The 15,536-nt window shown below is 46.7% G+C and overlaps 1 protein-coding gene across 1 annotated transcript in view; it reads right to left on the bottom strand.

The window, feature by feature from the left end:
* Positions 1–7,959: 7,959 nt before the first annotated feature.
* Positions 7,960–15,536, bottom strand: part of BTBD7 (BTB domain containing 7) — a 100,655-nt gene continuing 93,078 nt past the window's right edge. Inside the window, exon 11 of the mRNA XM_003260909.3 lies at positions 7,960–13,514. Within this exon, the coding sequence (XP_003260957.1) occupies positions 12,699–13,514 (816 nt within the window). The 3' untranslated portion in view covers positions 7,960–12,698. The remainder of the gene's footprint in view (positions 13,515–15,536) is intronic.

The raw sequence follows: 15,536 nt of genomic DNA, 5'->3' as shown, positions 1-15,536 counted from the left end.
CAGCCTGGGCGACAGAGTGAGACTCCGTCTCAAAAAAAAAAAACAAAAAAAATGCATAGAGGCGGACATGGAGGTTCACTCCTGTAGTCCCAGCTACTTGGGAGGCTGATGCAGGAGGATTGCTTGAGCCCAGGAGTTGGAGGCTATAGAGTGCCGTGGTTGCACCTGTGAATAGCCAGCCACTCACTGCACTCCAGCCTGGGCAACAGAGTGAGACCTCATCCTTCAAAAGAAACATAATGGTGTATTCTAACAGCTCTTCCCGCCCTGGGGTCCTGCCCTCAAAGCAGAGGGACTGGTTCACGACATTGGGTAGCTCATTATTCTGCTGTTCTATAAAATGCAGCCTGATCCGAGGTCCCCTGAGCAGAGCTCCTTCATCCCCCCGACTTCACCATACCCCCCGGGGTCTAATAATTGGGGTCTAGATGAACAGCAGAACAAAGCAATGGGCTGGGCTGTGACCAGTCACAGTGTTCAGGTACTGCTGTGTGCAGAGGGAGAGAGGGCTGGAGCCCACATCCTGAGGAAAACGTGAGGTCCACCCTACACAGTAGCCATTATTTCTAAGTAAATATAAAAGCAACCCAAAAAGCCAGTACAGTGGCCCATCTTTGGCCTCCCCCCAACTCCTGCTACCTTGGATGTGGACTTATGATCATTACCCATGGTGAGTTCAGAGGCCAGATTGCAGAGGGCAGGGTGTGGGCTGCAAGAACAGGCCACAGTTGGCACTATGTGAGGGGACAAGGAGAGGGAGCGGCTGCAGAAGCCCAGTCCAGGGAGTTGCTTGTTGACGTTCAGAGACACTTGGGCCAGCGCACATTCTCAAGGTGGAGCCATTGCTGAGAGTGGACCGCAGGTGACGTTGGAGCTGTTAGAAGATGAGATAGGTTGGGACAGAAGGACCACCAGACCTGGTGGTGGGGGGATGCGGGTGAGGATGTTGGAATGAGGCCTCAAAATCGAGGGAGTTCCATCGGCAGCCTCCATTTCCCTGGGAGGTGGGAGGGGAGGAGTGAGCTGGAGCACGACTCAGGTAAGAGGAGGTGGGGGGGAGGAGTGCGCTGGAGGGAGGCTCAGGTGAGAGGAGGGGGCGGAAAGTGGTCCGGAGGAGAACATGTTAAGGCTGACCCGCAGGACTCAGGCACGCCGAGCCACGGGAGGCTGGGGACCACAGGTACCACGGGGGCGTGGCTGTCTTCAGTCTCTCAAAGCTGAATATGGACACACTGTTTATGGGTTGAGTTGGGCGGAGAGGATGGGTCACAGCTGGGCACGGTGAGACGGCTGCCACCTATGGAAGCTGGGCCATCCTGGCAGGGGAGCAAGGAGGCCAGAGTTCCAGAGGAGGACCAGGGAGAGGCTCTGGACAGGAGGCGATCAGGCCTGAGAGCGGGCAGTGAGGTTAGGATTTCAAAGATGGAGACATTCTGGGGACAGGGGAGAGCTGTGCCATGGACAGGTAGCTGAAGACGGTCTAGGCAGCTACCAGGATGACACCAGGGATTGGAGGGAGACGACGTTAGTGAGGTTGGAGCCAAAGCCTTCAGGAGACGAAAGGAGTGACTGGGGGTGGCAGCTGCAAGGGTGGGAGTGGGACACTGGGCCGTGGGGGCTGGAGAGGTGCTGGGGTGTTAGAGACGTCATCTGCCGTCCTTCCTGACACAGAGTCCGTGGAAAGAGCGGGAAGGAGCCCACGTCCTGGGAGAGGGCTAAGTGGGCGAGGAGGAGCTAGGAGGGCAGCCAGGACAGGAGGCAGGAGGGGAGGGGTAGGAGCACAAGGACGCTGGCACTGGGGGCCAGGGAGGACATCCTGAGCAGGGTGGGGAAACAACCGTGGGTGCGATCAGGGGACTTCTGCAGGAAGAAGGCTGGCGAATGACTCGGGAGAGAGGGATCGGCAGGCACAGGGTCACCTGACTGCAACTCTGCAAAGAGCCCAGTCTCAGCAGCCCCGGGAATGGTGGGATGTTGGGGGCACTGAGTTCTCTCGGGATCACTTACAGTCGGACTTCCCAGGGACTCCCCAGGGATTTCAGTGGCTCCGTTGGAACATGGAGAGATGGGAAGAACAATTGCTTTTAGTTCAGTCTCAGAGGGCAGGGAGGCATTTATGGTGCATCTGCTAGAACAGGGGTCCCACGATACCGTCCATGACCCGTTAGGATCGGCGCCACACAGCAGCAGGTGCGCCGCGAGAGTTATAGCCTGAGCTCCGCCTCCTGCTAGATCCGGGGCAGAATTAGATTCTCATAGGAGGAGAACTCTATTGAGAACCGCGCATGCGAGGGATCTAGGTTGCGTGCTGCTTATGAGAATCCAATGCTAAAAGTAATGCGCTTGAATCATCCCGAAACCACGTCCCCCACCCCTGTCTGTGGAAAAATTGTCTTCCATGAAACCGGTCCCTGGTGCCAAAAGGGTTGGCAACGGCTGTACCAGAAGATTCCAGAGATGGAGGATATTTGTGGAGCTAGCTAGATGGAGGGTGAGGAATTCCAGGAGAGTACAGGCGTCAACAGGTGCCCACAGGACCCCGCAGCAGCCCTCCAAGGTGGGTATTGAGGAGGAGTTTCTTCACCTGAGCCTGAGGATGACAACTATTGCACAGGGTGACTCGAGGATCGCGAGTCAGACATGGAAAGTTCGCGACCAGCGCTCAAGAAGCGCACTCGCATCTCCAGCTTAAGGATGAGGAGACTCAGGCGCTTTGCCCCAGCTTCCACAGCCAGGAAGCGGCAGAGCAGGCCCAGCCCTGGCCCTGCCCTGCAGGCACCCAGAGGATCCCGCAGCCCAGGCAGGCCTTCCTCTTGCCTTCCTCCCTCCTCCCAGGCAGGCTTTCCTGGCTCTGCCGCCTCACCCTCTCTGAAGACCCCGCACAGGCCAGCAGCGGGCACAAGAACAGTCCCCAAAGCTTGGAGACAAGGCATGACAGCCCAGAATCCAAGGCTCTGCGAGATGAGGCTCAAAGCACCGGCGAGCTCTCCGAGGGGCACAGCTTAGTCCCAGGCGGGGAGAAAGGCACTGGGCTGGCACTGGAGGAAATGGACGTGGTTGTATGGAACTGGTGAGCTCTGGGTTTCAGAGACAGAATAAAAAAGGATCCGCGGGCAAGAGGCTTGGAGACAGATGGACCTGTTGGGTGGGCCATGGAGCTAAACTCCAGACTGGGGTGACGCCCGTGAGAAACCCCAAGACGTGAGTGCCATGTGTAAAGCCAGGTGTGGAGCAAAGACAGTTAGCTGACCACAGGGAGCGTGGAAACACATGACTCGCTTCCACACTTTCTGTGAGAGGACAGCCTTGAACAAGCAGAGCAAAAGCAGGCGAGCACGGGCGGAAGGAGCCGGGAGGCCCTGAGGGCGTGACCTGGAAACTATTCATAGCACACTGCAGGCAATCTATGCAGGACAACCGAGAGAGAGACAGGGGCCCCAACGCCAGAAACGACCATATGTCTCAATTCATTTGCTTTTGTACTTTTAGGTGGGGGATGGTAGATTCTGGAAACTATGGACTGGTGACCTGACAGGTGTCCCCTAGAGGCTTCTAAAACAAACTAGCAGCTACTGTGGAATGATTTCTGAACCCCTGGAGAGAGGAGCTGCAAGTAGGAAGTGAGGAGTCCTTAAGAACAAATGATGCGACCCAAATGCCCATCAACAGTAGACTGGATAGAGAAAATGTGGCACATGTACACCATGGAATACTATGCAGCCATAAAAAGGATGAGTTCATGTTCGTTGCAGGGACATGGATGAAGCTGGAAACCATCATTCTCAGCAAACTTACACAGAAACAGAAAACCAAACACTGCATGTTGTCGCTCATAAGTGGGAGTCGAACAATGAGAACACATGGACACAGGAAGGGGAACGTCACACACTGGGGCCCATCAGAGGGTGGGGGTTAGGGGAAGGATAGCATTAGGAGAAATACCTAATGTAGGTGACGGGTTGATGGGTGCAGCAAACCACCATGGCACGTGTACACCTATGTAACAAACCTATACGTTCTGCACATGTAACCCAGAACTTAAAGTACAAAAAAAAAAAAGAACAAATGATGCAGAGCTGACCTCCTTCTGCTGTTGATAAGTCAACCAGCTTCCCAGGGGACGAGAGAAGCCTATGTATGTGACAAGGTCTCTCATGACTGGCCCACAAGATGACAGTAATGATGACACCACCCAGCTTCCAGGGACAGCTCGGTCGGGTCTCCTCACTCCTCAAACGCCTTCAGTTTCCCTCCTCTCCACCACTAAGCTACTCAAAAAGGCTGTCTACACAGATCACCTCCCACTCAGGCTCACACCTGCCCCACCTGGCTTCTCTCTCCAGCTGCCACCAAACTGCTCTTCCAAACACCTTCACCTTGAGGCTGACCCAACTCGCCTTAGGGGCCTGATCTTCCAAAACCTCAGAACAGCAGCCACAGGGTTAACTTTTGGATAGCAGTAAAATTCAGCCTTAATCTCTTACCTTTAATTAACTTGAAAAAGTAATACCTGCGTATCACTTAAACACTCAACCAGAACAAAAAGGATGCCATTAATTGGCAGTTGCATGTATTGTCAATGCCCCTCTCAAGAGGGAGTCCTGTGCACATTCTTGCAGTTTTTTTTTTTTTTTTTTTTTTTTGAGACTGAGTCTCTCTCTATTACCCAGGCTGGAGTGCAGTGGTGCAATCTTGGCTCACTGCAATCTCTGCCTCCTAGGTTCAAGTGATTCTCGTGCCTCAGCCTCTGGAGTAGCTGGGATCACAGGCCCCTGCCACCACACCCGGCTAATTTTTGTATTTTTATAGAGATGGGTTTTTGCCATGTTGGCCAGGCTGGTCTTGAACTCCTGACTTCAAATGATCCACCTGCCTTGGCCTCCCAAAGTGCTGGGATTACAGGCGTGAGCCACCGTGCCTGGCTGCAGAAATGTTTATGTATGTATTTGCATTCATTCCTTTTTTTTTTGTCTTCTCTCCAAATGGGAACGTATGGATGCATTATTTTGTATACTGCTTCTTTCACTTCATTTATTCTAAAGATCACATTCCCTCTTTTCTCAAGTTGTCCTAGCCTAGTCTTCTGTGCAGCACACTGCTGGTTTTCTTTCTGTCTGCTAGGCTGCCTTTGGCCAGCAACTCCCTCCAGCTGGCTTGGAAAGGTTGGAGTCCCCCAAGTTCATCATCCAAGCCCTCTTTCATCTTCCTTTAAACCTTTCCCCTAATCACGCCATCTATTCCCAAGGCTGTAAGTGCCACCCATATACGTGGACAACCCCCACACAGCCTCCAGCTAGAATCCTTTCCTCTGACTCCCAGCTGACACCTAGTTGCCACCTAGTAGTTGGCTGCCTGGCAATCATTCCCAAGTCACCATGACCAACACTAACGCCATCTTCCCCCCAGATCTGGCTCCCCCTCCTTTCCCACAGTGAGCAAGCACCTAGTCATGCAGACACGGCACCGTCAGCAGATTCCGAATCTGTTCTCTTTGTTGGCTGCTTGCAGCTCTCCCCTGGACGGCTACGCCAGCCTCCTGTCTGGACCTCTCAATCTACTCCTGCTTCTTTTCAACCACTTCCCGTACAATAGCCAGAGTGATTTGGAACATGCAAATCTGGTGAACCACGCCCCAGCATACAATGCCCTAGTAGCTTTTGAGTTGCCATTATAGCCAATTTCAGAAGCCTCACCCTGCCCTAGGAGGGTCCCACACCCCCTCTCACTCCCCTGCGCTCTGTCCAGGCTCAGTCTCTCCATGGAGCCCTCCCTCCCCACTCCTCGCCCGGTTGCTCCTTCTCTTCCTTCACCTGCACCTTCAGGTCACTCCCACACGAAGCCTTCCCACCCCGGGACCAGTTAGACATGGAGCCTTACCTGTGTAGTTCTTCAATGTCTTTTCTTCTTGGAAACTCAAAAATGTTTTGAGTGGGTCTGTGACTGTGTTGTTCATGACTCTGCTGTCTCAGCATCCAGCGATGCTCGGAAAAACGGACTGGATGAACAAATGATTGCCATCCTTGAACCTGCTTCCACCTTTTGCACATTAGATTCCCCCCCTGCCCGGACCACCGGACTTCCTGGTGCGCAGAACAACACAATGGCTGAGGACTCGGGTTCTGGAGCCAGGCTGTCCGGGTCTGATCCCAAGTTCTGCCAACTTTCTAGCTGTGTGACCTTGGACAAGGTGCTCAGTATCTCTGGGCTTGTTTTTCTCTTTTGTAAAATGGCACAAATAATAGTACTTAATTCACAGAGGATCAAAGAGTTCCTAACTCAATGAGGGATTAGAAAAAATTACATTGTTTAGTGCTGCTTCCAGCATTTCTCCTCCTGTTCATTCATTCCTGGTCCATTTCAAGCTGGTCTTCCCCTTAGCTGTGATAATTGCCCTATATTTTTTGTTTGTTTTGAGATGGAGTCTCGCTCTGTTGCCAGGCTGGAGTGCAATGGCGTGATCTTGGCTCACGGCAACCTACGCCTCCCAGGTGCAAGCAATTCTCCTGCCTCAGCCTCCCGAGTAGCTGGGACTACAAGCACGCACCACCACGCCCAGCTAATTTTTCTATTTTTAGTAGAGATGGGGTTTCACCATGTTGGTCTCAATCTCCTGACCTCATGATCCACCTGCCTCAGCCTCCCTAAGTGCTGGGATTACAGGCTCGAGCCACCGCACCTGGCCTTGTTTTGTTTTTAGGACAAAAGTCATTTCCAGCTAGAGGTGAGTTTCTGAGACTGGGGATCCTGTCTGTTTGGTCTGCTGCTCCATATTCCCAGACTCCAGGAGGAGTGGACTCAAGAAATATTCCCTAATGGATTGAGGACAGGTAAAGCCTAAAGTGGCTTGGGAAGCTAGCCCGAGTTCATTTTTCCAGGAATAATCCACAAGTACAGAAATGAACGTTGATTTATTCAATTTTCTTGTTTAGATTTAAGAAGCTCACCCACAGAAATCTTAGATTTTATCTTTATACCCTTCTGTTAAACCTAAGATGGTTACAAACTATAAAGCAATAACTTGTTAGTGAGGCATGAAGAGTGAGATGCTAGGACAGAATTTAGCACTGAAATGATAAAAACCATTTTAAAGAGCTTGCTGGTTGCAGTGGCTCCTGCCTGTAATCCCAACACTTACGGAGGCTGAGGGGGGAGCATAACGAGCCCTGGAGTTTGAGACCATCCTAGGCAACGTAGTGAGACGCCCCCCGCCGCCCGTCTCTACAAAAAATTTTAAAAATTAGCCAGGCGTAGTGGTGTAACACTGACTGTAGCCCCAGCTACTCAGGAGGCTGAGGTGGAGGATCATTTGAGCCTGGGAAATTGAGGCTGTAGTGAACCGTGATCACACCACTGCACTCCAGCCTGGGTGACAGAGCAAGACATTGTCTGAAAAATAAAAAATAAAAAATAAGAGCTCTTTTCTAGCAATTTTAAAAAATGGAAATTAGAAAACTTTCCATTTTGCATGTTTTTTTTTTTTTTTTTTTTTCCAGAATCCTAGACTCTAGATCATGATCTCATTTCCTTTTGAAATTGGAAAATATTACTGAGCCTGGATGTGAAAGCAAAAGCAAAGCTCAGAATCTAGGCCAGATCTCTGACCCTCGAAGCACCCTGAAGAGCAGGACACAAACCCCAGGTGCCTGGTTCACGTGGGTGCCATGCTGAGCTTCCTGCAATCCTGAAGACCCCTGTGAGAGGAACTTTCCGCTCAAATTTGTAAAATAAAATGTCTCAGAAATGTCTCAATGAAATAATAGAAAATAATGAACTTGATGATTCAGAATAAAATGTGTGATTTCCAAGAAAACGATGATGATGATGATGATAAAATGCCTCTGAATGATTGAAATCCTAGAAACAGAGAAAATCAACCTAGAAAACCTCCCAATTCTACCCTCCAGGGGTGCAAAGACTATATGCTCCACTGCTAAAACAGACTGTATCCAACTCAGCAGATTCTATACAAGCCATTTATTTGAAATGCCAACTATATGTAGGATAAAGTCAGTGTTACATGCTTATCAGTAACAGTAGAAAAATAGAAGCAGTGAAAACCTCTGTACAACTGTAATGGTACTCAAAAGAGAAATGTATCGTTTTACAATGCTTCACACAGACGAATTCAAGTTTGGAGGTACCTAAATAAAAATACTATATATTTCTTTAAAAATCACTATGTACAATTGAAGCGTAAACAAGTTTTACAAAGTACTGGTTATGCAGGTTGTAGAAAACACTTGCATAGGACATGAAATCAGTTTAAGAAAAATTTCTGAGCCTTTAGCATTGAAGGCACTTGACTTTATACCAGTAACAGCACAACCACAAGAAATGCAGTGTTGTAGATGATTTTCCACCTCTCTGAAGTACAGATGTGGTGCATACACAGCAAGGAGAGTTCAGGAACCTTTATCTCTCAGCCACCCCATCGAAGAGCAGGACTTGGTACCGCCTGCCCATGTAACCCAGATACACAGTTACGTGTAGGTACAGATGATGAAGCTTCCAGAGCTTATCTGACCTCTTAGACAGAACTCACATAAACACACAAATACAAGAGGTTATTTTCAAGACACACACGTGCAAGTAATCTTTCTATAGAAACGGCCACAGCATTATAATATTCAAAATATGGAAGATTGACAGTCTGAGGATTTTCTAGAGGAAAAAAAAAAATCAAAAGACTTGCCAAAAGGATAACTACCTAACAGATATAACAATCTACAGGACAAAAAGACAACATGTCACCAAATATCGTTCATACAACAGCGTTAATGGAAAACAGTAAAACGCCTTTTAGCAGTGTGCATGTTAAGTCTTTTAGTAAGATTATCTGTAATGAGGTTTGAAAGTAAACCACTTAGTAGGCAAAGTAAACCACCACAGAACCAGGAATAGCACCCATCACTGCTGCTTTAAGAGTCACTCCAGAAAGCTGAAAGTCAACTGAACAATGAGAAAAAGTCAAAGAAGCATTTCCCTTTGAATTCAGTCCTAAAAATAGGAATGCCTTATAATTAATTTCAAAATAAGTATCTTACAAGTGTTTCATGAAACATTGTTTTCCTAAAAGGCAAATTCAACATTATGAAAATATATATTTTGCCGGGTAGTTACTGAGAAGTGTCAATCCTTTCAACTCTAGCAAATGATGCATGCAGGTCGGCTTTGAGCCCCACTGCCACTGGCGCGTTTCCAATTTGCCTTCTGCATCGGCACCTTAATGCAGATGTACAAGGACTAAGCTCATTGCTAGAATGGCAACAACAAACCAAAACAAAAATCCAATGAAAGATGGCAGGTATAATAAAAAGTTTCTGAGGAAGCAAAACCAAGAATTAGTTAAGGCTTCATAAAGAATTCTATAAGAAGACTTAAATGTCAAGAATTCACTGAAAAGCCTCAAAGCCTGACGGGTTATTGCAGTGTCAGGCTAGCTGAGGTCTAGGGACATGTTCCCAGAAAATAAAGCTAAAGGGGACATGTGAGAACGGGCGTGGAAAACTTCAACAACTATGTTTCAAATACTTTTTGCCTTTCATGCTGCTGTTTTTTTCCTTAGGAGCCACGGGTGACTCTGAACTTAAATTATTTATCAAAATCACAAAACTAAAACAATAACATAAGAAAAAAGACCAACAGCATCTTTAAGAAACTTGAACATCCTCTCGGCTCTAGCATGTAAACGGTAGTTCTCTAACCTCAACGCACAGCGGGCACTGGAAGTGGTGATTGTCCAAACGGCCTGATTGTCCACGATCTCAAAAGGAGATCTGGTATTTTTGTGATTTGGTTCTCATTAAATTCCTATACCAAGTAAAATGCCAGTTCCCATGGCCTAAATTTTATTTTATACATATATATGCTTTTTTTTCTGAGAGCAACCTTACTCAGACTTCACATTTATCTTAGTACAGCATTAAAAAAGATTTAATAGATGGGTTCAAAAGCCAGAGGCACGTAGCTCTTCAGCCTACCCTAGTAACCATGCTTCACAAGATACATTAAAAGTCCACTAACACCTAACCTAACGCAGACAAAACCCACGCCTGTTTACCTTCTGCAAGTCACATCAGTCCACAGTCCCACAGATTAAAGCAAGTTTTCCCTTTATACACAAAATTTTAGCCAGGTAAGCTACTGTATGATTAAAAGCAAACTTTATAAACTAAATAATCTTAGGAATAGTGGCCACTTACTTTTATAATTATATTTCAGGGATATGAAAGAACAGTTCATGAATTTTCAGAAAAATGAATGTGTGGGATCAACTCTGGTCTAACATTTGGGGGTGGGGAAAGGGTCAGGGATGAGTTTTTCTCCCCATCCAGATTAGGTCTGTTGAGTCTTACTTGCAGTACTGGCGCAGTACATGAACATGTCAACATACATATGTGGTAGAAACACACATCAAGGAACATGACAGCATTCGCTTTTGTTTCTGCAGACAGACAGAGACTGGGCTTCAAAAGACACCGTCTTCTATTATGAGTCAAACTTCTTACAAATGAGAACAGAGGCCTACGTTTTTCTCTTTAAAAAAGGAGCCACGAATGCGATGCACAGCCGACCTCCAGATTAGTGTTAACTCCGGGAGCTCGGGAGCTTGCACCACCACCAGCGTCACCGAGCGCACCCGCACAGGAGCTAACCAGTCAGGCAGCAGAACAAGGGGTGGCAGTTTGCCGGTGCGTGCAGACACACGACATGTTTCCCATCGTGGAGACTATCTACTGTTCGGGTTTTCTAAAATGTCAGATTATTCCTGAGTGTATATCCACAGGGTAAAGGAGGAAAAGACCGTAGAGAAACTATAGTTTTGGGAGAAATCAGAGTTGTTGACACCCAGTAGAAAACCTATTTACTTCAAAGTGCATGTAATTCATTTATCCGGTAGCTCGTAAAGGCTCCCTAGCCCTGCATAGTTTTCGAGTGAGTGTGAGTGATTCATAGTTTTTTATATATATACATACATAGAAAAGAGGATCCCAAATATCCTGCAGAGGAAGGAATGCTTAGAAAGCCTCTTTTCTTCTAAGTGCTACGGCTGTGTGTTTATGTGTTTGTAAAAATACAAAGTAAATGCTCAAATAATGTTGAAGTGATTTAAAAACTCAAATACTCATATATTTACATTGGAGAGTAAGAAAAAAAACAGTCCTTAGCTCACACATTGCCCTTCCAAGGGAGAGGATCCTAAAAGACCCCATGTGCTCAGTGGTTTAGTAAATGCCAAACCAGCGTCCCAGTGGAGTTCAAGTAGGACATGTAGTGTTTAACTGAAAACAATTTTTTTCCTTTTTTCTGTTGGTGAGAAAGCATTATGCATTACACAACACCAAAATTTAGACATACTTTGAAAATTGTTTAAAAGAAAACGTATGTTTACAAACACCAAATAACATCCATGAGACTGAAGCCCTTTTGTTTTTTTCCCATAGAGAGCAAGACAGTTAAAGGCAGCAAGCAGTCAGTTCCCCCATCGCAGCTGGAGAGTTGATGCTCAGAACCAGAAAATCCGTCAGTGTGACCTTTAAGTTACTTCTCTATTTCCACTGCCTTTTTTTTTTTTTTTTTTTGAGACAGGGTCTCACTGTTGCCCAGGTGGGAGCACAGTGGTGCAATCTTGGCTCACTGCAGTCTCAACCTCCCAGGCTCAAGCGATCCTCCCACCTCAGCCTCCCAAGTAGCTGGGACTACAGGCGCGCACCACCACGCCCGGCTCGATTTTTTTTTTTTTTTTTTGTATTTTTTATAGAAATGGAGTTTTGCCATGTTGCCCAGGCTGGTCTTGAACTCCTGAGTTTCAGTGATCTGCCCGCCTCGGCCTTCCAAAGTGCCGATCACAGGTGTGAGTCACTGTGCCCGGTCTCCACTGCTTTCTCATTCCAAGGGATGCGATCTGTTTAGAGCCTCATCTGGTGACTCTAATCCTTATGACCAGAATGTGCAGGGATTCTGACTGCATCCACACTGTGGAAATGTAACAGCTTTAGCCTGGGCACAGAAGGCTTTTCTCCTTCCTGTTCTTTCCTGAACCAGCAAACTTCAGGACCCTGACCGGACTCCCGCTGGAGGAATGAAGCCCAGCTCCTAGGACTTATTAAAAAAAAAAAAAAGACATTAGATTTATGGAGGCTGAGCGGGAAGATCTCTGAACTAAAACAATTACTGAAAAGAGAGGAGCATTCTGATGTGCTGTTCTTTGGAATTTCTATAATTAAAAAATAAACACAGAACTATTTCGTAAGAAAATACATCTTAGTGTGCAATCCAATGCACATAGATTGGTAGATGAAAGGTAAAATGCAAAAAAGTATGAAAATACAGTCCTTTAAATGTGGCAATAAAGTTTAACATACTGATATAAAATCAATACAGAGAAAATAAATGTACAAGTGCAAAAAAATTCCATCATTTGTAAAGAGAAATAAAAAGTGCCAGCCTGCTTGTTCTTAAAAAATGCTTCCCGACATAACTGTTCAAACAGAAATTAGACAGATGCAACATTTAAAAAAAAAACCAACCTTCTTAGCATGCCATGTCTAATAAACACACATATACACAAAAACTAGAACAAAATCATGTGAAACCGAGTTATCAGCTGGCATTGATAAACTGGTCTGTAAGTTGTTGGGTTACATCATAAAATGGGATGTTTCACATCTCAGGCACAGACGACTTGGAGGTTGCTCTCAGAGGGCAGACTTTTTGTAGAGGAAGTCTGGCTTGCTTGGTGACCTCCTTCCTCTGCTTATTGAATCTTCCCTTTCCAAATCCGTATTTCTCTGAGCTCCATGGCCCAGGGACTCACTGTCTGCCAGTCTTCTACTGGATCTCTCTTCGGGAGCTTCAGAGCTACATGCAGAAAGTGAAGGTCTGTTAGGAGTCAGCCCAAAAGTCAAATCAGTTTCTACTGCAGTTCGTCCCCTGACATGGGCTGGACTGGTATTAGCATTTTCTGGGGCTGCCAAAGGAAAGTCTGACCGCTGGGGAGGTTGCTCAACGACGTCCAGGTTTATCGGCTCATTCTTTTGTCTGTGTAGATGCCCGTCAGGGGAAAGTGGATATTCTCTCCTAGCTTCTTCCTGTTTTTTAGGAGACGTCTGACCAGGTAGGTAGGCTGACTTTAAGCCACTTGGTGATGCCTTACTGTGGCTGTACAAATCGGGACCAAAATATCCACCTTGCGAAGGGGAAGGGGTGCGTCTGCTGGGAGCAGGAGTAGAAGGTCTGCAAGCAGCATTTGAGAAGTCATAGAAATCCGGATATTCCTGTGGATTTTCTCTGGTGTCTGTTTTTTGCTCTAGTGTGTGTTTTTTCCGAGAAGTGTGTGTATGTCTCTGTGGAATACACGACAGATGCTGGGGAGGCCCTGGTCCTGCTTCGGAAACCGACTGGCTTAATTCTGTGTCTACAGCAAGCTCTGGAAGCCTCCTGTCCTTGAGTGACAGTGTGGACACACCCACTGCGATGTCTGGCATCAGATCATTGAGCACAGGTTGTGTTCGCTGCAGACAGAGACAAAAATGGTGGGAGGGTTAAAAAAAGGACCCATCCTCTGTAGACATGATGTTCACTAATTTTGTTTCCCAATTATACAAGTAACACATGCTGATTTTTTTTTTTTTTTTTTTTTTTTTTTGAGACAGAGTCTCGCTCTGTTGCCTGGGCTGAAGTGCAGTGGTGCGATCTCAGCTTACTGTAACCTCTGCCTCCCGGGTTCAAGTGATTCTCCTGCCTCAGCCTCCTGACTAGCTGGGATTACAGGTGCCCGCCACCACGCCCAGCTAATTTTTTGTATTTTTAGTGGAGATAGGGTTTCAACGTGTTAGCCAGGATGGTCTCGATCTCCTGACCTCGTGATCCGCTCGCCTCGGCCTCCTAAAGTGCTGGGATTACAGGCGTGAGCCACCGCTCCTGGCTCAATTTTTAAGAATTACAAAAATATAGAAAGCTATAAAGGCAAAAAAATCACTCCAACCTTTTGAATAGAGATACCAGTGTTAGTATTTTGAGGTTTTTTTTTTTTTTTTTTTTTTTTTTTTGAGACGGAGTCTCGCTCTGTCGCCCAGGCTGGAGTGCAGTGGTGTAATCTCGGCTCACTGCAAGCTCCACCTCCCGGGTTCATGCCATTCTCCTGCCTCAGCCTCTCCGAGTAGCTGGGACTACAGGCGCCCGCCACCACGCCCGGCTAATTTTTTATATTTTTAGTAGAGACGGGGTTTCACCGTGGTCTCGATCTCCTGACCTCGTGATTCGCCCGCCTCGGCCTCCCAAAGTGCTAGGATTACAAGCATGAGCCACCGTGCCCGGCCGAGGTCTTTCTTTTTATGCTTTTCTCCTTTGCATATACATTAATTTTAATGAAATTTAGTACATATATAATCTGTCACTAAATCTTTGAGATCACCATTTTAAATTATTATGTAACGTTCTACTGCATCAATGAATCATTACTTAATCATTCTGCTACTATTGGACATTTAGGTTGTTTACCATTTTTCATTATTATACTCAAGACTGCAATGAACATACAAATAAATTACCTTTAAAGGGAGTTTTATTTAAAATATAAAGTAGTAGAACTTTTGTAATTGTAGAACTGAGGGCCTGGGCCAACAGAATGGGAATCTGGTTTATCAAACATGACCAACCTTCGCCATCCTGGGGTGGGGGAAGCAGGGAGGGGAGGTAGAGAGGTCTAAGAAGGCGAGAAAGGCTTTCTGTGCTAACAGTGCTCCTGCAAACATGGTGAACCTTCCTAAAAACCATCGGACTTTCTGTCACAGTGTGGCACACACCAATCCCACAAAGTGACACAGTAGAGGAAGGGCAAGGATTCTCTGTATGCCCAGGGAAAGCAGCATGACAGGAAGCAGAGTGACTATCGTGGGAAGACTAGGCTGATTTTCCCGAAAAAGGCTAAAACTACAAAGATTGTGCTGAAGCTTGAGTGCGCTGAGCTCAACTGCAGATCTAAGAGGATGCTGGCTATTAAGAGATGCAAGCACGTTGAACCCGGAGAAGATAAGAAGAGAAAGGGACAATTGATCCAGTTGTAAGCATCATCTTTTGTTTCACGGTAAAGATAATAAAATCTTGAGGTTGGCCAGGTGCAGTGGCCCACGCCTGTAATCCCAGCATTTTGGGAGGCCGAGGCGGGTGGATCACGAGGTCAGGAGTTCAAGACCAGCCTGACCAACACAGTGAAACCCCGTTTCTACTAAAAATACAAAAATTAGCCGGGCGTGGTGGTGCGTGCCTGTAATCCCAGCTACTCAGGAGGCTGAGGCAGGAGGATTGCTTGAACCTGGGAGGCAGAGATTGCAATGAGCCGAGATTGCACCACTGCACTCCAGCCTGGGCAACAGAGTGAGACTCTGTCTCTAAAATAAATAAATAAATAAATAAATAAATGAATAAATAAATAAAATCTTGAGGTTATGTTAAAAAGAAAAGTAGAGAAAGGATCATAATTTGATTGAAGCTTCCAATAAGCCATATTTTAATGAAGCTTCCCTGAACTGATA

Source organism: Nomascus leucogenys, chromosome 22a (assembly GCF_006542625.1).
Source record: "Nomascus leucogenys isolate Asia chromosome 22a, Asia_NLE_v1, whole genome shotgun sequence".
Lineage (NCBI taxonomy): Eukaryota > Metazoa > Chordata > Mammalia > Primates > Hylobatidae > Nomascus > Nomascus leucogenys.
The sequence above is the reverse complement of the archived record's forward strand: the minus strand, read 5'-3'. Positions and strand labels throughout refer to the sequence as shown.